Source organism: Pantherophis guttatus, chromosome 4 (genome assembly GCF_059756535.1).
Source record: "Pantherophis guttatus breed Tessera chromosome 4, ASM5975653v1, whole genome shotgun sequence".
Classification (NCBI taxonomy): domain Eukaryota; kingdom Metazoa; phylum Chordata; class Lepidosauria; order Squamata; family Colubridae; genus Pantherophis; species Pantherophis guttatus.
Genome location: NC_142066.1, coordinates 25703578 through 25728265, shown reverse-complemented (window position 1 = coordinate 25728265; position 24688 = coordinate 25703578). Strand labels below are relative to the sequence as shown.

Sequence of the window (24688 nt, the reverse complement as noted above, 5' to 3'; positions counted from 1 at the left end):
AGCTCAGAAGACTAAATCTCTGGCCTCAGTGACTGACCCAGATTGGATACTTCAACATGAGCCTGGGACACACATATTTGCCTTCATTTCCTATTTTTCCCTGCCACAATAACCCTGTGAGATAGATTTGGTTACAAAAAACAAAAACACAAATTTTTGTCAATGTCGCCCAATGAATTTTCATGGATGAAGGGGGATTTGAGCAGGGTCTTCTCCAACTCCAGCACTATTACTACAGCAGCCTGTTAGCTTAAATGTTAGAGATGAGGATACAATTTGGAGCTGGTAAAAAAAAACATCACCAGAAAAAGGTGCCTGAATAGCAGGATCAACATTTTTTTAAAAAAATGAGCATATGATTTCAAGCTCAATTTTACAGGACTTGAAACAAATTGGTTTCATATCAGATCTGGGCTCACTTAATTGATGTTAGATTTTTTTATATTAGACTTATTTTTTCTGTGAATTTCTGAGACCCTTAAAAGCAGTCTCAAATATTTTAAACGTGAAGTGGCAATGCTTTTCTTTACTGTAAGCATCTATTAGGGATGTTTAATGCATACATTTTAACACCAACGGCCCAGGGTAGAACTCATGACCCGTGTACCAATCGAGTTCGACTGGAACGAGACAAATAGTGCTTCCGATTTACGGAATGAACTAGTCCGGGAAATATAGATGCGGAGAGCTCGTCGTGCGTCCAGAGTATGCCAGGATCTTTCGAGGTGGTGGGAAGGACGGGGACAGAAGTTAGGGAGGACCAGTTCTTGGGCTCGATGAAAAAGGGAATTCACTTTGGGCAGGAAGGCAGGATCAAGGCGGAGGACCACTCTGTCCTTGTGGAAAATACAAAGGTCCTGGCGAATGGAAAGTGCTCCCAACTCGGAAATACGACGAGCCGAAGTAATCGCTACCAAGAACGACACTTTGATAGAAAACAGAGAGAGACCTCTCACAGGGGCTCAAAGAGTTTTCTTTTACTCTCAATCTTGATCCATCAGACACATCTGTAGCTATGAAAACAAAAGAATTATATATAGAGATGTGAAGTCATAATTCAAATTTTTAAACTAAACTAAACTAAGCAGACAGGCAGAAGACTACATTTCCCAGAGATCTCTAAAAGAAGAAGGTGCGACACTTAAATGAAGCCGGGTTTGCAATCTGGCCGTTTTCTCTGGTTCCCCCCGCTGGACGAAAGCAGCGTCTACAGCCAGCTAGAGACGCTTTTACGGTTACATTTCTGCATTAAAGACGTGGCTAAATGTCTCCTTAGGGGAAGGGAACTGGATTGCTTGGCTATATTTTCACTTCTTCTGGGTTCCCAACTCAAATCCAGACAGGAAAGACGCGGACTGTCGTCTTCATCACTTCTGCAAAGGTTTTTTTTGTTTGTTTGCCTCTTGTCTTTCACGATTCTTTGGGAAACCGACATTTAATGTGTAAAGCTTTCACGGTCTTTAGGGGGTGGAGGAAGCTGTTGCATGCAATGCATCTGAATGCATTTTATTGTGCATTTCTTTATATTTTTTTCTTCCTTCTCCTTCCTTTCCTTCCTTTTCAATAACAGTCTTATTGAAGTCAATAAGGTAAATAGATTTAGAATGGCTGGATGAAACCTTTAGAAACCCGTCATTAATATGTTTTTATTTAAATGCAGTTCTCAAGATAGCAGCAGCACTTAAGACTTACATATCGCTTTATAGTGCTTTACAACCCTCTCTAAGCAGATTACAGAGTCGGCATATTTGAAAGATGAGGCATCTTCCCACCACATTGGAGTTGGGGAGGGTAGTTAAAGCCTGAGTTTTCACAAAAGTATGCTTGTTGGCAGAGAATATGTGTGTTTAAAAACCAGATGCTGGAAAAGCCTGTTTGTGTTGAATATGGTAATTGACGCATTGGCCCCTTGTTTGTGCACTGCCAAAAGACTAAATGTGTTCTTTTAGGGGGTGGCTAAAGTACAACTTCTAGCAGTTTTCTGACAGTATGGTAAAGGATGCAACAACATAAGCACATGCTGTTCAACTTCAGCAACTTTAAAATATGTGGACTTCAACTCCCAGAATTCTCCAGCCAGGTTAGGGAATTCTGGGAGTTGAAGTCCACAAATCTTAAGATTGCTGAGATTTAGAAACACTGTTCTACTTACTTTCCACTTCTCCTTCCCTGTTGTAAAAAAAAATGGTGCAACCACCAACATACCGTTTATATAATTAAATAGGTAGAAAATTATCCAATTAAACTTTTTGGGTGGATTGACCACAAGTGGGAAGATTTTAACTTTTATTTCTTTATTTGATTTATATGACCACCCATCTCTGACTCTGTATGCCTAACCAATATTAGAGAGTAAATAAAAACAAATACATAGACACATGCATACTATATATGTGGGTATGTAGATATGTAGATGTACATTTATGCAAACTTTGCAGATTGCTTGAGAAGTTAGCCTCCTTTTTGGAGAGCATCTTGAAAACTATTGTCTTGCATCATCTAGTTAGACAATGATCAAATTTTTTTCTGAGTTATAGTGGCACTTGATTTATGCTGCATATTTTAAAAAGTTCAGGCCCAGTCATGACTGACTTGGAAATTCAGACACTTTGCACGGAAAGTTACGGCTCTCGATCAGCTCGGCGTTACCAGGTCCTCCCTAATGGAAAGCTAAGCTCTGTGGCAGATGCCTCTGAAGCCTGGCACTTTCGTTCACTCCATCATATCTTCATGGTAAGTAAGCTGTTCTGGTTTTAAAAAAGGTTTAGAGCAGAGTTTCCCAACCTTGTCAACTTTTAAGATGTGCAGACTTCAACTTCCATGCTGGCTGGGGTATTCTGGGAATTGAAGTCCGCACGTCTTTAAAGTTGCCAAGGTTTGGAAACTTTAGCTTAAAGTTTATGGAGCTGCTTGACAGTAAGGGATACACAAATGATGACTGACTTAATTAAAAATAAATATAGCAGGTCTGATCCTCTCCAGCCATACTTTTAATAATTTTCTCATTATGTTTCCAAAGAATCTTACAATTTCACATCTTTTTTGTAGAGGTCTGGGAGTGGCAATTATGGCTTTCAGGAGTCCCAGGTTCTCAGGTTACACAAACTGTGATTTAAGTAATTTTAAGAACTTGATGAATATGATCACGGGTCCTCCTTATCTAATAAATGGATGCTGATTGCTGAGACACCCTTTCCTCTTGGACTTTCATTGGCTGTAAGATTTGACAGGATCCTTGCTGGGCCAATGGCAGGTGAGCCAGAGATACTTTGGTCAAGCAGAAGAAATTAATCAGCAGAGCACTTCATTGGGGAAGAGAATGCAAGCAGATTGGCAAAAATGATAGGGGATCCAGGAGCAGAAATTGTGTGGCTCAGAAGGAAGAAGATGCTCATCCTTTCTCTTTCCTGCAGTCCATCTTCCTGCCCCAAGGTTATCCTGAAAGTGTGAGCACGGACTACCTCGCCTACCAGTTCTGGGACACCATCCAGGTGAGGGAGGTTCCTTTCTGAGGGGCAGGGCAGCTCTCTTTCCATGGGAAAGCTCAAACCTTCCTTCTCTTCTCACCCAGAAAGGCAACTTCTCTGTTTTGGTATCTGTAGATGAGCAAGTTTTTGAACAGAGGACTTATTTTGACTAATCTTTGGGGGTGTGGGTTTTGGGGTCTGTGAGCTAAGAGGAACCCAGGTGATGAAGGCAGAACAAGAAGTAATGAATGGAAACTAATCAAAGATAGAAGCAACCTAGAACTAAGGAGAAATTTCCTAAAAGTTAGAACAATTAATCAGTGGAACAACTTGCCTCCAGAAGTTGTGGGAGCTCCAATACTGGACCTTTTTAAAAAGATTGGACAGTCATTTGTCTGCAGTGATATAGAGTCTCCTGCCTGAGCATGGGGTTGGACTAGAAGATTCCTTTCAACTGTTATTATGGTGCTGGAACTGGGCCCAGAGGATTCCTTATCTTATTCTAACTGTTGCCCTTTCTCTCTTCCTCTTCATCCCCCCATCAACCTGCAGGCTTTTGCAAGCAGCATCACAGGGACACTGGCCACCCAGGCAGTGCTGAAGGGAGTGGGGGTCGGGGATGAGACCTCCACCGTCGCAGCTGCCACTGTCACTTGGATTCTGAAAGGTGGGCCTTGCTGGAATTTCTCTGGGTCTTTTCTTCTCTTGGTGGAAGGCCTTTCTCCACCAGCTTCCTCACTTGTATTCCGGCGCTACTTCCATTGACAAGTCCTATTTCTTGTGCCTCCAGATCCCCTGGAGCAGGGGTCACCAACCTTTCGGACCTCAGGGACCACTAAATTCATAATTTTAAATCCCGTGGACCACTAATATGATCTGCCTAATGACCAGCTGGGTGGGCGTGGCTAGGTGATCATGTGACTGGGTGGGCGTGGCCAACTCGATGTCACTCACATCGAGGGGCGCCTTGCCAGCCTCTACTTGCTGCTACTCACCTCCCTGCCTGGGCTCCTTAGGGCCCCAACAGGAAGCAGCTGTTGGAGCTAAGCAGCCACCACGAGAAAAATTTGGCAAAACAGCTCAGTTCAAATTGGATCTGACCGAGAAGGAGGCTCAGCAGAAGCACCTCACTGAGGCCTAGGAGCATAGGCTTTCCAAGCAGAGGGAAGACCTGCAGGAGTGCAAGGCCAGGTACCGGTGCCTGGAGGCTCAGTGGGCTGAGATGGTCAGCCAGTTCCAGGCCATGATGCAATCCCACTGGAACAAGGCCCTCTGGCTCTTCGCCACCAGTGGTGCTTCCTTCCAGCCTTCACCCAAAGCCCCCCACCAGGAGGTTGAAGCAGACCCCAAGTTGGAATTTCTGCCCTCCTCTGACCCACACAAAAAGACCCGAAAGGGGGAGACTTTCTGCAGCAACAGAAATGTTCATTGCATGTATCCGGTCCAGGAGGCGTAGTTTGAGGATCCCTGATTTAGTGCAATATAAAAAAATGCAAATAATTTTTCTGCGGACCACCAAAATTTTCTCACAGACCACCAGTGGTCCACGGACCACCAGTTGGTGACCACTGCCCTGGAGAACTTCATCTCTTTGTCTCTTCTAATTTTCACTTAATGTAATAGGCTCCAAAGGTTGTAGCAGCTTAATCATTCTTCCTTGATTTCTAAACCCAACACAAAATTAGTGTGGGTTCGCCAACATTCATCATGGTTTATTTTAACTCTCGTTTACTTTTGAGCAGGCCAACCTAACCTAAGTCCTAAACATTGTTTTACAGACAACTTTGTTCACATAAAACACTAAACCCGTTTGCTTTACAAACAACTGTCTGGTTTGCATCATTGCTAAACCAAAATTCATATTTCATTATGAGGCAGTCAACTTGTGAATTCAGCTTGAATTTGGTAACGATATTTGAAATAGTAAATAGTTAATCATTCACGAATGTTAAATCCAGAAGTCAGTTAATGCATAATTTGCCTGTCAGGCAAGTAACACACAAATGATTTATTTAATAAATTTATCTGCCACCCATCTCACTTTTGAAGCAACTCTGAGGTTATTGTGCCATTTACATGATGATTAATTTATTGATAAAGTTGATTTCTACTGTTATATTTTCATAGATATGACTGGATGGCTCACAGCAACTTAAAAATAATAAAAAGACTAATATTCGTGAAATGTTATGCTAGTCTCTATTGATAAGTGTGCTGGGCATGATGGCTGATTAGATCTCAATTTCTTCAAATAATTGTTCCTTAAGTTTGAGCAAGCATAAAGTAAAGCTGTGGTGTATAAACAATTAAACTGCTTACATAGAATCTGTTTTAGTTGGATCTGGAGTCCCTGAAGCCATGTAGGTCTCAGTTATCATGAGTTTAAGCCCCTACTACTTTCTTCTCCTCTAGATCTACTAGCCATGGTAGTAGATCTCAAACTCAAACTTTCTCAGAATTCTCTCTTTGTGTTATTTTTGTATTTTCTTACTCTACCCTGTGTTGCCATGCAAACTATGTCTCTTCTGTGACAGATGGAACAGGAATGTTGGGCCGAATTGCTTTCGCTTGGAGCAAGGGGTGAGTCCTTCTCTCCTCACCTTAGATGGGGCTATTCATATTTTATATATTGCCTACTTTTCTCCCTAAGAACTCTCTACAACCAACTCTTGATGCCCAACTCTCCACAGCTAACTCCTTTTTAAAAAAATATTATTTTATTAGTTTTAAAAGTAAAACAATGGACATTGCTCAACGTCTCTGGTTTCTAACATTTACGTCAAAATTAAGTTAATAAGTAATCTATTCCTTGCTCTATATACAAATTTACATATCTCCTACTTCCATATATATCAAGTATACAGTATTTTACTTCCTAACCAACTATGTATGTATTTAATAAACCAATATTACATTCACAAGTTCAATATACATTGATATATTAATATACATTTATATATACATTTCCAGACATTCATTATCCCTTTATTCCAGAGTCTGGAATAAATTCTGCAACCAACTCTTGATGCCCAACTCTTCGCGGCCAACTCTCCATGCCCAACTCTCCACGGCCAACTTGCCATGGCCAACGGCTAACTTGCTGTGGGACAATTTGCTGTGGAACAAGAGTTACACTAATATCAAAGAAATGGTGGAGTGGAAAAGATGCAAAGGAAGGGACAAAATGAAATGTGAATGACAAAATTTAAGATAATGTTTTATTTATTTTAAATAATTAAATTGAACTGTTCAATTGTCCTGTGGCGAATTGGTTTTGGTGAGTTGGCCATAGCATATTGTCCCATTCTGTCCTGGAAAGTGGGCTGAGACGTAGTGATGGGCCTAAATCAATCCAGGAAATTTGAAAGACAAGTAGGGATGTGAATCTACACCTGAACTCGATCTTTAAACCCTGTTACTTCCTTGCTTGTTTTCTCTCTTTTCTTCCAGGAGCAAACTGGATTGTGATGCTAAGCAATGGAGGTAAAGAGAGATAAGGCCCTTTCTTCAGTTTTGACTTCCAATTAATAGGTCTCATGCCCAGTCTTAGGTACACATTCATACATTATCACAGCTGAGCATTGTACCCAAAAGGTACGCTTGGGGTGGGCTGATTTATTTCTAACCTTAACGGAGTGACTTTTTCAATACCACCGTTTAGACTCTTTGCCGATGTGCTCAACGACGTGGCCATCTTCATGGAGATCGTGGCGCCAGCTTTCCCAGCATGCTTCACACTTATTATCTGCACTAGTGGCTTTTTCAAGGTAAAAAAGCAAGAGTGCAGAGAAGGGGAGATGGCCATACAGGTAGTCCTCGAGTTACGACCACAACTGAGCCCAAAATTTATGTTGCTAAGTGAGACATCTGTTAAGTTAGTTTTGCCTCATTTTACGACTTTTCTTGTCATCATTTATTTATTTATTAAATTTACATTGCCGCCTATTCGCCCATGGCGACTCAAGGCGGCTTCCAGAATATAAAAACCACATTTAAAAACAGTAAAAACTAATAAATTAAATTAAACTAAACTAAAAAAAATCAAATAAATTAATGTAATAAAATCACCCCCCCACCTCCCACCCTGGCGACAGCAGATCACACGAGACATTTAATGGGCTCCATCCCACTCTGGGTTTCCCAGGCTCACTGGCAGAACCAGGTCTTCAGCGCCTTCCGGAAGAGAATTAAAGTGGGGGCTGTTCTAATCTCTAGGGGGAATGATGTTCCAGAGGGAGGGAGCCACCACGGAGAAGGCCCTTCTTCTGGGTCCTACCAGGCGTATTTCCCTCAGGGATGGGACCCACAGCATTCCCTACCTCCCTGCTCTAATGGGTTGGGTAGATGTGACTGGCAAGAGACAGTCCCTCAGATAACCTGGTCCCAAGACATGAAGGGCTTTAAAGGTGACAACCAGCACCTTGAATTGCACAATTGTTAAGTGAATCACCATAATTGTTAATTTAATAGCATGGTTGTTAAGTGAATCTGCCTTTCTACTTGTCAGAAAGTCACATGACCCCAGGACACTGTACTCATAAATATGAACCAGTTGGCAAGCATCCGAATTTTGATTATGTGACCAAAGATCATAAGTGTGAAAAATGGTCACAAGTCAACTTTTTCAGTGCTGTTGTAACTTTGAACAGTCACCCAATGAACTATTTTAAGTCAAGGACTACCTGTATTAAAGTGGAGTGAAAGTAACAGACTGAGGTCTCTCCAATGGGGAGACCAAACCTGGTGGCATGATTGTAGAGACCATGACAGTTTCAATCATGTTTCTCTTCTGTTCTTTTCTCTTGATGTCAGTGCATTGTGGGTGTAGCTGGAGGGGCCACCCGTGCAGCTCTCACCATGCACCAGGCCCGCCGGGACAACATGGCCGATGTATCAGCCAAAGATGGAAGCCAGGTGAGATGAGGGATCGAAGAAGCAACACCCGGCCCATGGCTTGGCCAAGTGGAGATCAGGAAGGATCTCTAGTCTAAACCGACTTCCTTCTAACCTTCTCCCGTCTTTCTTCCATCATGTAGGAGACCTTAGTGAATTTAGCTGGCCTACTCTTCAGTCTTTTCCTGATCCCTATTGTAGTAGACAATCTTCTGTGAGTTAAATACTGTTTTTTCATTCACTCTATATGTGTGCATGTAGACCAGGGCGATTGTGAAGGAATACTATACAAAGATTAAAGGAATGGAATGGTAAGGGAGGGAAAGGGGAGAGATGGGAAAAATAAAATTTGGAATGAGAAATCTTCTTCTTAATTCTCCTTCTCTTTCCTTCAGCCTCACCTATGCCTTCTATGCTCTCTTCACCATCCTCCATCTCTACGCCAACTATCAAGCAGTGCGGGCAGTTTGCATGGAGACCCTTAATCGTGCCCGGCTCCACCTGGTCTTGCAGCATTACTTGAAGTGGGAAGAAGTTCCTACTCCTGCTGTCATCAATCCTCAGGAGCCCCTTCTTCTAGGTATCTGAGGTCTCGTGATCCCAGGCATCCTACGGTACCATGTCCAGTGTTTGTCTTGATAATATGAACTACGGTGGCCATTAGTGATGGACTGGTTTAAAAAAATGATTATGGATAGCTGGGTGTATCGTTTTCCAGTTTTTCTCCTAGGAGTGCAAGAGGTATTCTGACGGAGAAGGTCTATCTCAATCTGATTTTAGTAAGAAAGAATAGCTTTGTTCAGGTTCTCATTTGCCAATAGGGCCAATTGAGCAATTCAGATGAGAAACATGGATGGGAATTTGCCAACTCATGGAATACAGGGTAGGACCACCAGTTCTTTTTTATTATTATTTTATTATTATTATTATTTTATTATACATCAATATCAGTACATGAACAGTGAAGCATCTGAGTATCATTCATTTGAATACAAGTAGTAATGATTGTATTAATATTATTCGCTATTTAAATCATATTTATGTAATTGTAATAATATTCTTATGCATATTTATATTAAAATATAAGCCTTCATTATTTAATTATTCAACATTTTAGTCCATTCTAATAACAATAACAGTATCACTAGAACGTACATAGTGTCACGATCTTTCAACATCTAATCTTTATATCTAGCTATTACTTTTAATATATTATATGAGAAATATGCATAATAATATTCCCCCTATTTCTTGTGTCTGCCTCTATTCTAGCTCCTAGTAAAGCCAATCTTGTGTTAGAAAACATTTCCTCTATCCATCATCTCTTGCCCGTTTTAATATTTCAATTCTTATTCATTTTTTGACTTGCCTCCTAAATTTCTCCCTTGGGTCTTCATCTCTACATCTTTCCTGTTTAACTTACATATTTCTTCCATCTCTACTATCTTTTGCTGCCAAGCCTCCAGAGGATCTGCCCAACTCTCTATTTTCTTTTCAAAGATATCTTTGTGTTTAACTAGCATCATTTTTGGTCTTTTATCATGTATTTTCCCTGAATTGCTTCATACATTTTTATTACCTTTATACCTATATATATTTATTACTCCCTCTTATCTTCTTGTTTTGTTTGTTTATTTAATTCTGTCTGTCTTTTCTCCTCTTCTCTCCATTCTCTCCTCTATTACCTGGGTTTTTTTTTTAAGTTTTTTATTTTAAACATAGTTAAAAAGACATACATAGACATACAACATATACAAGAATCTTAATTTCTTTTTCAGCTACATAACAATGATCCATTTCTTACTATATATAAATATTTACAGATATTATAATGTTAACTTATTCAGCCTTTTTCTCCTATTATATTTCATTTCTACTAACATGTTAATTGATCTATCACATTTTTCTCTTTCCCTTCTTCATTCCTTTAATTTATTTCCTTATTTTTCAGCCATTCATACCAATTATTCCACACTTTATAGTATTTGGTTTCCTCTTTCCCCTGATTTTCTTTAGTTAGTTTATCCAGTTCTGCACATTCCAGAATCTTTTTAATTATATCCTTATCTGGTAATTCTTCTTTCTTCCAGTATTGCGCATATATAATACGTGCTGCTGTCAATATATGTAGTATGAGATACTGTGTTTCTTTAGTATAATAGTATAATTATTTCTATCGATATCCCTAATAGAAACTGTTCAGGTTTTCCCTCTGCTGAATTCTGGATTATTTCTTTGATCCAATTTTTAATTTTCTTCCAAAAATTTTTTGCCACTGGGCATGTCCACCATTGGTGATAAAATGTTCCATAACTAATCTTACATTTCCAGCATTTCGGAGAATTGCTGGGGAACATTTTCGCTATTCTCACTGGTGGGAAATGCCATCTGTGAAACATTTTCATCTGGCTTTCCTTGTATGCAGTTGAGATTGTTAATTTCATATTTGTTTTCCACATCTTCTCCCACTTCTCCAACTCTATAGAATAATTAAAATTTTGGGCCCATTTGATTATTGTTTCTTTCACGGTTTCCTCTTCTGGTTTATACCGCAATAGAAATTTATATATTTTACTAATTAATTTTTGTTCATTCTTTAACAGAACTTTATCAAGGTCGGTTAGTTCTACTCTAATTTGATCTGTTTTCTTCTCCTCCATATATTTTGATCTTATTTGTAGGTATGATCACCATTGTGTTTCTCTATCTAAGTCCTGTTCCAATTCGTGTTTTGCTTTTAGGGTTCCCCCTTCATTAACAATATCCCTATATCTAATAATTTTGGACCAGTCTAGTAAATTTGGGTGTGCTAATATTTCTTCTGGAGAGATCCAGGATGGTACTCCTATATAGTGATGTTTCTTAATTTTGTTCCAAATTGTTAAGAGTGAGTTCCTAATTACATGTCTTTTGAAGTATCCATGTGTGTTCTGTTTCCCCCCCCCCCATAGAAATGTGTGCCACCCTACATGAAGATCGTGTCCCTCTAATATTAAAACTCTTTTATTTTCTAATTCTATCCACTCCTTTATCCAGATTAAGCCAGCTGCTTGGTAATAGGTCTCCAGTCCGGGAAGGCTATTCCTCCTCTGTCTCTTGTGTCTTGTAATACTTTTAATCTAATTCTGGCTTTCTTCCCTTGCCAAATAAATTTTGTAGTCATTCTGTTTAATAAATCAAAAAAAATTTTTTTCCATTCTAATCGGTATAACCTGGAAGAGGAATAAAATTTTGGGCAAGATACTCATTTTTATTGCCGCCACTCTTACTGTCCATGAAATTTGCAACTTTGTCCAATTTTCCAAATCCTTCTCAATTTGCCAAACCAATTTATCATAATTTTCTTTTTTGATTGATGAGCTTCTTGCGGTCAGCCAGATTCCCAAATATTTTATTTTTTTGGTAGTTTGTATATCCATAGTCTTTTCTAATTCTATCTCCTGTTCTTTTGTAAAGTTTTTGGTTAATAATTTTAATTTATTTTAATTTATTTTTAAACCCACTACTTCACCGAATTCCTCTACTTTTCTAATCAATTTAGGGCCTGATTTTAGCGGGTCTTCAATTATAAAAACCATATCATCTGCATAGGCTTGAATTTTATACTCCTCATTCTTAATTCTCAAACCTTTAATCTCTTGATCTTCCCTGATTCTATTTAAGAGTGGTTCCAGTGATAGGATAAAAAGAAATGGGGAGAGTGGGCAACCTTGTCTTACTCCCTTTGTTATCTCAAATCTCTCCGTCGTGTCTTGGTTAAACATTACTTTTGCTGTTTGTTTTGAATATATTTTTTCAACCATTTTTCCAAATTTTTGTCCAAATTCCACTTCCATTGTCATAAATTTCCAGTTCAAATTGTCGAAAGCTTTTTGTGCATCAAGGAAAACCAGTTAAATTTGCTTCTCCGAGTGTATTTTGTAATACTCTAATATGTCAACTATCATACGTGTATTATTTTTAATTTGCCCTGGTAAAAATCCGCTTTGGTCCGGATGAATATGCTTATTCAGAATCGTTTTTAGTCTTTCCGCAATTATTGACATAAATGTTTTATAATCAGAATTCAATAGAGAGATAGGCCTGTAGTTTTGTATTAGTTGTTGGTCCGAATCTTCCTTGTGTATAAGTGTAATTAATGTCTCTGACCATGATTTCGGAATGTTTGTCTCCTGTAATACATCATTAAATATTTCTAACATTAGCCCTCCTATCTGATTTATTATATTTTTATATAGTTCAATCGGTAATCCATCAGGGCCTGGGGTCTTATTATTTTTTTGTCTTTTTATAGCCATCCCAAATTCAGTTTCAGAAATTGGTCTGTTGAATATTTCTTTTTGTTCGTCTGTCAATTTACAAACATTTATTTCCTCAAAGTATTTTTTAATTTCCGATTCTTCTTTTTTTTCTTGTGCATATAATTTAGAGAAGAAATTATAGATTATTCGTTTTTTATCTTCTTTTCTGTATCGAATTGCCCCTTCTTCATCTTTCAGGCATTGTATATTTCTTTTGTCCTTTTCTTTTTTCAGTTTGTAGGCTAACCACCTACTTATTTTATTTGCATGCTCAAAATAATTTTGCTTCGCTGTCTTTATTTTCCAGGCTACTTCTTCCTGTGTAATAAAATTTAATTTATGTTTAATTATCCTTCTTTCCTCTTTAATTTTCTGGTTTTGGGGATCTTTATATAATTTTTCTTCTAATTTTGGAGTTCTTCCTGTAGTTTATTTTGTTGTTGATTTTTCTCTCTCCTTTTATTTGCAATATATGCGATCGAGACCCCTCTGATGTAGGCTTTTAGAGTATCCCAGAGATTTTGAGGGGAGGTATCTTCTTTTTTATTTATGCTCAGAAAGATCTCTATTTCTTTTTCCATTCACAATTTATATTCTTTCTCCTTACATACATATTGATTTAGAGTCCACCTTTTATATCTTTTTTGTCCCTTCCAATGAATTATTATAGGGTTATGGTCTGCCCATTTGTTTAATCCAATATCTATTTTTTTCAATTTCCAATTGCAATTGTGTTGACATCCAGGCCACGTCGATCCTGGACCAAGACTGACGTGGGTGTGAATAATAAGTGTAGTGCCTCTCTTCTTTATTGATTTCTCTCCAGGTATCTTTTAAACCTAATTCTTGTGTCATACTGAAAAACTCTTTTGGTAATATTTCTTTCTTTTTTCTTTTTTGGTTTTTTTCTCACTATGATAGTCTTTTTTATTATCCACTATAGCATTATAGTCTCCTATTATGCAAATGTTTTCTATCTCCTGTTCTACTATTTTATTATGTAATTTTTTATAATATTCTTGGTGATTTGAATTTGGGGCATATATCACAACTAATAAAAATTGTTTGGATTCGGTATCTAATTTGACAATCAAAATTCTGCCTTCATCATCCGCATACTTTAATTCTGATTTTATTCTTTCTTTTATGTACACTGCTATTCCCTTTTTTTTGGTTGAGATAGAGACACATATAGTTTCCCTAATTTCTTATTTTCCAATACTTTTTGAAAACCTTTTTTTATGTTAATTTCTTGTAAACAAATAATATCTATGTCTAACTTCTTTAATTTTGAGAATGTTTGTGTTCTTTTCTTCTGTATATTTAAACCATTAATGTTCACGGAAAATAATGATTTTGCTTCTTCCATCCCTTACTGTACTTGTTTTTTTGTATTTCTTGTCTCTCTCTTAACTCTTCCTCTTGCTCCTTCTCTTTCTTCTCGTTCTTTTTCTTGAGCTTTCTTTGATTCTTTCTCTCTTTCTATTTCTTCTTGTTGTTCCTCTTCTTGATTTTTACTTTCTAATTCGTCCTTATTTTCTTGTTCGTCTTCCAAATAATTTTTATAGAACTCCTGTGCTTTTTTCTACTGAGTCAATTTTGAGTTTTTATCTTGCCATGTGATAAGGATTCCTTCCGGCATAATCCATTGGAACATCACTTTGTGTTGTATTAGTTGGGATGTCAGCTGATGATATTGTTTTCTTTGGTCTCGTATTCTCCATGGAATTTGCTTTAATATAATAATTTCTTTTCCTTTATAAGATATTGTTTCCTCTCTAGATTTTTTATATATTTCGTCTCTCATTGCTTTTTTACTGAACCTAATGTGTACTTCTTGTGCCAATCAATGTCTTCTAATATAGTTATTATGTACTCGGAATGTTTCGTCTATCGAGTCTATTACCTCCTCTTTATCTCTTTGTATTAGTTCTGATATTATTTCGCTCATCGTCTCTTCCAAATCTTCTTCTTTCTCTTCCGCCACATTCTGAAAACGCAAATAGAAGGAAGCTTTCTCCATTTCTAAAAATGCGATAGAATCAGCCAATTCTTTATTTGCTTGTCGAGCATCCTGTTCTGCCATTTCTAGTTTCAGATCCAATAAGTCTACTTTAGATTTTTTTGACTTTCTGCTCGTTCTCTACTACTGTTTGTTGAATATTCTCCATCTTCTCCTTCATACTCTTTAGATCTTCCTTTAATTCTCCTATTTCATTTTTAATTTCTTTAGGGAACCTTCTAGCTTCCTCTTGGTGATCTGCCATATTTTCTTGAGATTTCATTAAAGTCTCTTGAATCGTTTGTAGCATGTTCTGCATAGTACTCATCGTTGGTTCCTTCTTATCTTTTTCTTTTCCCAGCATACTTTCAATCGAACACTGGGTTGTGGGGGAAGGCATCAAGGTTGGGGTTGATACAGGTTTTTTTCCAGTTTTTGTTATTGTTGTTGTTGACATTATTAAATTTCTTGTCAGGTTCCTCCACAATTTCATAAAAAGATTTAGATATCACTCTGACCTGTTACAATTCAATTTAACTAATCTTAGGATCTCTCACTTATGATTGCTATCTATTTGTTATTATTTAATCCTTAAATCCTTTAATCCTTGAATTTTAATTACAGTTTTCTAATACTATTTTCTATTTTGAGATTTTACCCTGTTTTAAACAATCCCTTTTTCCCTTTTTTCTTCCTATATCCCCTTCAACTCTTAATTTTCTATATCACAATAAAGCCTTTTCAGCAAAACAGAAAGCTCCCCTTCTCCGATTACAATTACTATTTCAGAAATAATCCAGTTACAATTTCAAAAATAATACTCAAACCAAAGTTCAATCTTTTACAGCAAATTTCTCTCTTTAGAATTCCCTTTTTTTTTAAAGACTGCCTTCTTCCGGTTCTTCCACACCTTATTGCATCAGCTTGCCCATTTTATTGTTCTCACCCTTGCCACTCTTCACTCCACCATCCGATCTGTCCCACTTCTCAGTCTTGCATCAATTTACATTCCACTGTATTTCCTGGTATTTATAAATCCACCGAATTCAATTGTCTATTTTTAATTTTCTGTCCACAGTTTTCTTCCCAATATTCTCAGTCCACCTACACCAATTTTATCAGTTAAAGAAAGGAAAGTTATCAGTTTTAATCTTAGTTCCAAAAATCTCTGTATTAATTTACTCTTTTTCTGTCTTCCGTCACAATAATCCTGGTTGTTACTTTGTATCTTCTTTGTTGCTTCTGCTTTCACTCCTTCCGCCGTCTTTGCTGTCTTCGTTCAATTGCCTCCTTTTAAGTGCAATCCCTCTCGATCGCCGCTTTCTCTGCTCCCTGCGTCTCTCTTTCTCGTAAATCTTTTCTTAAGTGTCACTTTTACTTTCTACTTTTTTTCTTTCTTTCAAACGATCACTGCCGCTGATACCACTATTTGCTTCCTCACTAAGGCGGCCGTCATTGCTCCTGATCTGCCTTAAAGGCAGATTTTTCCCTGCAGGATTTAAGGAGTCCGGCTTCCTTTCTCCAGAACTCTAGGGTCTCGCCCAACAATCAAGCCTTCCCCTTTAATATTCCAGACCCTCCGAGCCTGGAAATGCTCTTGACGGGGCTCCAAATCAGGAATTAGCTGGGTTTTCGGGAGCTGTCAAAAGCACCCTCACTCACTCCGGGAGACGTCACCGCCGGAAGTCTATTTCCTGGGTTTTTTTATCGTTATTCATTATCCCTTGTGGAGCACTTTCTATTTATGTTATTCATTAAGTCCATTATCTCCCTGTGATTCCTTGTCATAATATCGTGAATGCTTTGAAACATCGCCACCAATACTTTTTGCAACCCACTTATTTCCCCCTGCTGAACATCTTGCCTTCTTTTTTGATAAATCCAAATATCACTCAGTAGTCTGTCAATGTTCTATCACTGCCCCAGAGTTTCAATTATTTTTGCCCTCAGAAAGTCGATCTGGAAACCATTTACTCAGTCCTGATGTTGCTCCTCTGGTAATACAGTAATATGGTTCTTTATGTCCCACAATTAATCAGTTTAACTCTTTTTAGATAATCCAGGAAAATTTCTAAATGTCTCCTTAAGTCCCCGCTATAAGTTCAATCATAACTCCTGATTTAAAAGTCACTTTACTTAGATGTCTTCCATATTTTTAACATTAGAGCTCCAGTAGTCATGGAATAGATAAGTGTAAAGCAATAGATAGCACAGCAGTCTTCCAGGTGTTATTTCCACTTTCTCCTCTGTCTTATCAGTATTTTTTTCAGGGTTGTAGGAATATAATGTATTCCATTCACCAGTAGATGGCGCCTTCTGTTTAACTTCAACATTGCATCGATCCTAACAAGTTTAGTTTGTATTTATTCAAGCAAATAATCAAAATTCTGACAAGTAATTCCAGCATTTTAAAATGCATTACTACCAATAAAAATTAGAGATCCAATCTTTCCATGTTTTTAAAGGTTTTGCGCTCTCTTCTTAATATCCTTTTCTTTTCTTTCGGGTCTATGATTTTTCTCTCTGTAATTGTTCGCCACTTAAACAAACTCTTCAAAGAGTCCCTTTTCCAGAGTTTATTATCTTTATGGTGGGTTTTAGGTAAAAAAAAAAAATCACCTCACCCAGTTCCAGTCACTGTTCATTCATACCACTCCAGCACAGTCTTTGTTTCTTCAGCTACCCCAGCTTCACGGCAGCCATAATGGCTGCTTCTCCCCTTTGTTGTCAGATGGGAACGAATTAGCCCTGGATCAAGCAGGAGAACCGCTCTCCGCAACCTGCAGGGCACCCATCCACTCTTTGTCACCCCTACAGGGTGACTTTAGCCCCTTATGGGGCCTTCCAACGAAGGGATTCAGCACGAATTTGCAGAGCCCCGCTTTTCACGTCTGATAGTGCTACCACATCAACCGGACGTCAGGATCACCAGGTCTGAGCTGCAAGAATCACTAGATAGCAGCAAAGCTGCCACCTAGAGTCCCTTCAGTAGGAGATAGGCAGAAAATCATCATCTTCATTTAACGATCCAATAATCCCTTGCGGGGTGGAGTCTGGGCAACTGAATGGAGCTAGCAGAGTGTTTTAATGGCTGGATGCCCTGTCACTAATGTAGAGTTATATTCAGCAGATATATTCTCAGTGTGCCCTGAGAGAGAAATATCTGCCTCTACCTAGGATCAAACTCACAGGTAGAGGCAAATATTTCTTTCTCTGGGTACACTGAGAATATATCTGCAGCATTGGCAACAGGAAATTAATAAATAAAATGTAAGGATTCTTGTGCCACCTTGCTGCCCTCTAGTGGCCATCAGACATTCTGCAGCCATGGCTGATAAATCCAAGATGTTCTACTTTTTGATGGAAACCATGAAAGTTCTGTAAAAGATTTTCTGGGTACGTGTTAGTAGCTATTTTGGTAGTGATGGAGTTCATGCTCTACAACTTAGCCAAGTCTTCCACCAAACGTTTGGTCAGCATTATTTGAATCAAGGGTTGTGACTCATACAAATTTTTCAATGTAGGGTTTCGTCAGCAGCTCAAGATAACTTTTGGGGCTCCTCTTCATACAGTGACCTCCAGGTGAGTTTCCTCCATTATTCTGAGGAAACTGAACGCATGATTTAGCCTTTTAAAGTTGAGCTTTGATTTGATAAAATACAGCAAAGGGAGCATATTGTGAAAAAATACAGAAAAGAGAGCATATTTTATAGGAATTTAAAAATGCTAAGAAAGATGTATACTCTTAACTGGCGCTGCGAATGCAAACTTTTTTTCTCAGTGCTAAAAATATTCTTTTGGAGACTGACAAAAGGGTCTCTTCCCAACTTCGAAACATTCTTCTTTAACTTTTGTTACTCCTATGTTTTTTCTCCCATCCCCATCAGTGTTGCTGACTTCCAGAAAGCTCTTGAAGGCAATTCTTCGAATTACTTAATTTTCTTCAAACAACCAACAGGTGGGTATGTGATCATAGTGTAGGAAGTTGCAAAGTTAATCGACCCCCACAACTTCTTATAGAACAACTTTTTGGCATAGAGGACAGGTGTGATGTGGCGGATAGTCCTGAGCTGGGATACCTGAAATGAAAAGTCCCTTGGTCAGTTTCAGGGGTGAAATCCAGCAGGTTCTGACAGGTTCTGGAGAACTGGTAGCAGAAAGTTTGAACATTTTGGAGGACCGGTAACGGAAATTTTGAGTAGTTTGGAGAACCGGCAAATACCACCTCTGGCTGGCCCCAGAGTGGGGTGGAAATGGGGATTTTGCACTATCCTTCCCCTGGAGTGAGGTGGGAATGGGGATTTTGCAGTATCCTTCTCCTGCCACACCCACCAGGCCACGCCCACCAAGCCATATCACCCCCACCAAGCCAAGCCCACAGAACCAGTAGTAAAAAAAAATGGCTTTCACCACTGCTTAGTTTGCTCGACTTTGGGCCAATCATCATTTCTTAATCCAAGCGACCTCATGGAACGGTTGAGTGGAAACCTTTGAGTTCACCTTTGTTAGAATATTTAAATTTAGTAGCTGGACCAGTTGGGTTGTGCAATGAGCCAGAACACACAGTTGTGATTGATTGGCTGAAGATTGATGGCTCCTCTGTGAGGCAATCTGCACTATAATTAGTTGTTGTGGGTGTGGAGGGGGAGTTTATATATTGGACCCTGTCTATATATTGACCCCTGCCCTCCTCTGTAGGGGTGATCTCTATCCTACTCCATCGGCAAGCAGACAGTGTGGATGTGATTAAAGCCTATACACACGCCCTTCTTCTAGAGGCCTTGCTGTATCAAGATATGGAAACCTGTGCCTTGGAAAGACGGTCCCTCCTGAGTTTGCAACATCAGTTACGTAAAGGTGATGACCTGGGAAGTGAATGTGGAGGAAGAAACGAATTGTAATGGGGGAGGGGGGACTGTCTACAGCAGCGGTCACCAACTGGTGGTCCGTGGACCGCTGGTGGTCCGCAAGAAAATTTTGGTGGTCCGCAGAAAAATTATTTGGATTTTTTTATATTGCAGTAAATCAGGGGTCCTCAAACTACAGCCCCTGCGACAGATACGTGTAATGAATGTTTGTGTTGCTGCAGAGAGTCTCCCCCTTCGGGATCTTTTTGTGTGGGTCGGAGGGGGACAGAAATTCCGACTTGGGGTCTGCTTCAGCCTCCTGGTGCGGGGCTTTGGGCAAAGGCTGGAGGGAAGTGCCGCTGGTGGCTAAGAGCCGGAGGACCTTGTTCCAGTGGGACTGCATCATGGCCTGGAACTGGCTGACCATTCCATCCCGCTGAGCTTCCAAGTGCCAGCACCTGGCCTTGCACTCCTGCAGGTTTTCCCTCTGCTCCTAGGCCTCAGTGAGGTGCTTCTACTGAGCCTCCTTCTCGGTCAGATCCAATTTGAACTGACCCAGCTGTTTTGCCAGCTCCTTCTAATGGTGGCTGCTTAGCTCCAACAACTGCTTCCTGTTGGGGCCCTAAGGAGCCCGGATGGGGAGATGAGGAGTGGCTGGCAGGGGAGGAGTGAGGAGAGACCGACAAGGTGCTCCTTGACGTGAGTGGCATCGAGTTGGTTAGGCCCACCCAGTCACATGACCACCTAGCCATGCCCACTTAGGTCATTAGGTAGATCGTATTAGTGGCCGGTGGGATTTAAAATTATGAAGTTAGTGGTCCCTGAGGTCTGAAAGATTGGGGACCCCTGGTCTAGAGGACTCCTCATAATTTGATGAGACTGGAAATTCACATCTCAGGTTCCTTTTCTGGCATGTCTCATTAGAAGGGACTGAGAAGAACATCTCTTTGTGATCCTGATTGTCTATTAGGATTGGTAGCCCTTTTAATCCAGCACATTAGACATAGTCCTCGACATACAACTGTAATGGAGCCTGGAGCTTTCTTCAATGCTGTGTAATAGAATAATAGAATAGAATAACTTTATTCATTGAATGTACACTAATCGGCATACATGAAAATGAAATTTCATTGCCTACAGCTCTCAAAGGGTCACCACCTCCAATATACACTACATAAACATGGCAGAATAAATAAATACAAATTTATGCATATACCCACATATATTATATGACACAGAGAAATAACAGTCTAGTAAGGCTAGACTACACAATAGGCTGTGTTAGCGAAGCAGAACGGGTCGTTTTGTCGCTTGGCCATGTGGTGTGATTCTGGAAGCAGCTGCCATGTTCCCAACTATTAGAATTTCATGCAGCTGCTGGGAACGTGGTGGCCACTTCCTGAATCACACCACAAGGCCACACAATGAAGCCATCTGTTCCAGCATTGTAGAAAGCACCAGAGCTCTTCAATAGGTAAGTGATGAGGTGGAGGGTGTTTGGTCTGATGAGGTGGGAATCGGGCCTAAGGCCTGTGAGAACCCAATGAGGGAGGGGAAGGCCTGCAGGAACCTGGGGTGGGGGTGGAGGGGAATGGGGGAAGATAAGCAGGGGTTCTGCAACATCTCTGTGGTCGGTCAGAAAGCTGAGTGCTATAGTGGCCATTACTTTGGGATTGGCTTCCTCAGGAGCTTTTGGGGGCTGTTATTCTAGCACATTACATGCGGCGACTCCACTAGTGCAACCATCTATTAGCGATTTATCACTTTTAGGGGGGCTCCCCCCCCCCTAATAATTTATGTAACCTAGTCCTCGACAAACAACCATAATGGAACCTGGAACTTTTGAGGGGGTCTGCTGTAACTTTGAATGGCCATTAAGCAACAACCACATGTACATTGTGCTAGATGCACTGAATGGCCCACTCCAGGTGCATCCTCATATTTCCCTACAGTCTTCTGCCAGTGAGATGTTTTCACCTGCCTTCCTCATATCTAATCAGTTGAGAAGGGGCTTGCAAATGAAACCAAGATGTTTACACCACCTTCCTCAGGTCAATTATATTCCTTCCACAGCTGCTCTCCGGTAGACCTTTTTCAAGGAAGGTGGGGCCTATGGAAGAACTGAAGAGATTTTGGAGATGGAGGTGGCCATCTACATTAGGCTACTCCAAGGGCTTTGGGGCAGGGAGAAAAGGGAGGTTGCTCATCATAGATGATACTTGATGAAGTGGATGATTGCAACAGATAGCCCTTGGCTTACAACCATCCATTTAGGACTGTTCGAAGTTACAACGGCACTGAAAAAAGTGACATATGACTGTTTTTCACACTTACAACCATTGCAGCATTCCTAGGGTCACATGATCAAAATTTGGATGCTTGGCAACTGATTCATATTTATGACCGTGGCAGTGTCCTGAGATCATATGATCACTTTTTGAGACCTTCTGACAAGCAAAGTCAATGGGGAAGCCAAATTCACTTAACAACTGTCTTACTAACTTAACAGCTGCGATGATTTTCTTAACAATTGTGGCAAGAAAGGTCGTAAAATGACGCAAAACTCACTTAACTACTGTCTCGCTTAGCAATACAAGTGTTGGGCTCAAATTATGGCCATAAGGTGAAGACTAGGTTGTAATCTGCCTTATGTTCTAATTCTCTCTCCTGCAGCATTTGGAAAAAAATGTGCAGTTTCTGGCAACCGAACCTGTACCTTGTTTGTGGATTAATTTCCTTTGCATTTATACTGCCAGGGACTCAAGGAGAAGTGCTTCTCTTCCATTTTCCAAGGGTTCCCCCCCCTCCCCTTTTTCTCCTTTGTGTTTGGCATAAATATGCTGTGCAGGCTCTTCCTCATATCCCATCTTCCATTCCTTTTCTGCTTTTCAGAATCCAGTAAAGAGGATCCCAGGATACATTCCAAAATACATCAGTTCTTAGACAGGATATTTCCGAAATTCCTGGCAGGTGCGTGGTGGAAATTTAGAAACTGAGTTTAGTTTAAATCCTGCATTCAGCACCAAGAAAACTCAAATCTCACTTTTCAAAAGATTTGTGAAGCCCATCTACGCCTTTAAAACCTTTTTGGATGTTCGGTTGCACAATTCAATCAGGCTTGGTATTGTATTGATGGCCAGGGACCACACATATTGGGAAGGGGAGGGGGCTGGGGGTCTCAAGAGGATAGGATTTATTTATTTATTTATTTATTATTAATCAAATTTCTATACCGCCCTACTCCCAAAGGACTCAGGGCGGTGAACAGCCAAGATGAAATACAGATAATACAAATATTAAAAAATCCCTTAAAATTATTAAATATTTTGGCCGAAACACAGATTAAAACACCCAATTTATAAAATCACGAATTAAAAATTTAAAAGAGGAGAGTTAGGCCAGGCCAGCCTGCTGAAAGAAAAAAGTTTTGAGAGCACGACGAAACGTGCGCAGGTCCGGGATCCTCCGTATCTCTGGGGGGAGCTCGTTCCAGATGGTAGGTGCCCCCACAGAGAAGGCTCTCCCCCTGGGGGCCGCCAGTCGACACTGTTTGGCCGACAGCACCCTGAGAAGCCCCTCTCTATGGGAGCGTACTGGTCGGTGAGAGGCTATTGGTAGCAGAAGGCGGTCTCGTAAATACCCTGGTCCGATGCCATGGAGTGCTCTAAAGGTGGTAACCAAAACCTTGAAGCGCACCCGGAAGACCACTGGGAGCCAGTGCAGCTTGCGCAGGAGGGGGGGTCACATGGGAGCACCACGTCGCTCCCATAACATATTCATGTGGATCGTATTCATGTGGATGAAACCATGATCGGTGGGAATTTTTTGGGGTGGGGGCATTTGCTCTTTAATTGTGATAATGCCTGTTTTAGTAGCTCTCATGCATCTTCCACCTCAAAACAGCAGGAAATAATGCAATCAGCTTTTAGCAGGTGATCAGAATAGCCTCCAGAAACCACAAAAGTTTCTTTCATGACCTCTGAGGTCACACTGCCACCACCAGGCCCCCCCAGTGCTGACTAAAAGAGGAAGATTTAGATCAGTTTTTCCTCAGCCTTGGCCACTTGAAGTTGTGTGGACTTCAACCCCCACAATTCCACATTACAGAATCCTAGAAGTTGAAGTCCACACATCTTTAAATGGTCAAGGTTGAGAAACACTGATTAATGCAGTCCTAAAGAACATCAAAAGATTCCACAGTTCTTTGAAGATGTGAAATCATCCTTGTTCAAAGCTTTTCCCAGCACTCTGGAAGTGCTTCTGAGTGTCAGTCAAAACTTTGCCCAGTTTTTTTTAATTATAGCAGACATAGATAATCCTTACTTACTCATCCTTTGTTCGGTAACTATTTGAATTTGTGATGACTATTTGTGATGACAGTGCTCAATGTTGAGACTTATGACGGGTCCTCAAAGTTGTAGGCATTGCAGCATCCTGGATTCATGTGAATGTCATTTGCAACCTTGACTTCTGGCTTCTGACAAAGTCAATGGAGAAGCTGGCAGAAGCTACAAGTCACAGGGTGACATTGTTCTTAACCAACCTGCGTTGATTCACTTAATGACCACAGCCAGAAACTTCAAACTCCCATTGTAACTAGAATGCAGTCACATGATTTTTCAGTCTACAATAATTGCTTAGTAACAGAGTTGTTGGTTCCTATTGCAGTGGGTAAGTGAGGAATACTGCAGTTTTGAATTTCTAGTGCTGTTTTACACTTAATGTCCCTTGTACCTTGACCAGAAAGGTAGAAACCAAGGTTAGGGTGCAATGTTTATAGATACACCCAATCCTTTCTGTTCACTTCGGATTCCCCTGTGCTTCCAAGGATTGACAGCCGCCGGATGGGTAACTGATCGGAACCTTCTGGGCCCCGAGGAATGGCGGATGGAATGGCTCAGCGCTGAGAAGAAAATGCTCTGATTCTGATTCTGGAAGAATTTTTATGCCAAGAACCTGATTTATTCAATCCTAGAAAAGGAGATCTGATTTCCTCGGAGTTGTCTTTTACAAAGTCAACTGTAGATTTGGATTTGCCTTGCCTCATTTTACCTCTCCTTAATTGTAAAATAAAGATGAGGTGCTGACAACATAAGACCTCACTTCTTTCCAATTACTATTTTTTAAAAATGTGATGGTGTTTACATATTTTGCCTTTGGGAATAAAACTAATATATA

General features: G+C 39.9%; 1 protein-coding gene across 5 annotated transcripts; it reads left to right on the top strand.

The window, feature by feature from the left end:
• Window positions 1-1170: 1170 nt before the first annotated feature.
• On the top strand, window positions 1171-24605 carry RUSF1 (RUS family member 1). Of its 5 annotated transcripts, none has more exons than XM_034419790.3 (15): window positions 1171-1381; window positions 2576-2733; window positions 3414-3491; window positions 4020-4134; window positions 6002-6047; window positions 6918-6950; window positions 7129-7234; window positions 8280-8381; window positions 8504-8574; window positions 8756-8940; window positions 18188-18245; window positions 18551-18621; window positions 19362-19520; window positions 22403-22480; window positions 24339-24605. In XM_034419790.3, the coding sequence occupies exons 2-15, from the start codon at window positions 2584-2586 to the stop codon at window positions 24431-24433; spliced, it is 1347 nt and encodes a 448-aa protein (XP_034275681.2). In that variant the 5' UTR covers window positions 1171-1381; window positions 2576-2583; the 3' UTR covers window positions 24434-24605. The 5 variants fall into 5 exon arrangements, 3 of the variants coding, with proteins under 3 accessions (XP_034275681.2, XP_034275680.2, XP_034275679.2); XM_034419789.3 differs by having other exon boundaries at window positions 1186-1381; window positions 2571-2733; XR_015733682.1 differs by having other exon boundaries at window positions 1204-1381; window positions 2571-2733; window positions 19362-19509.
• The last annotated feature ends 83 nt before the right edge of the window (window positions 24606-24688 follow it).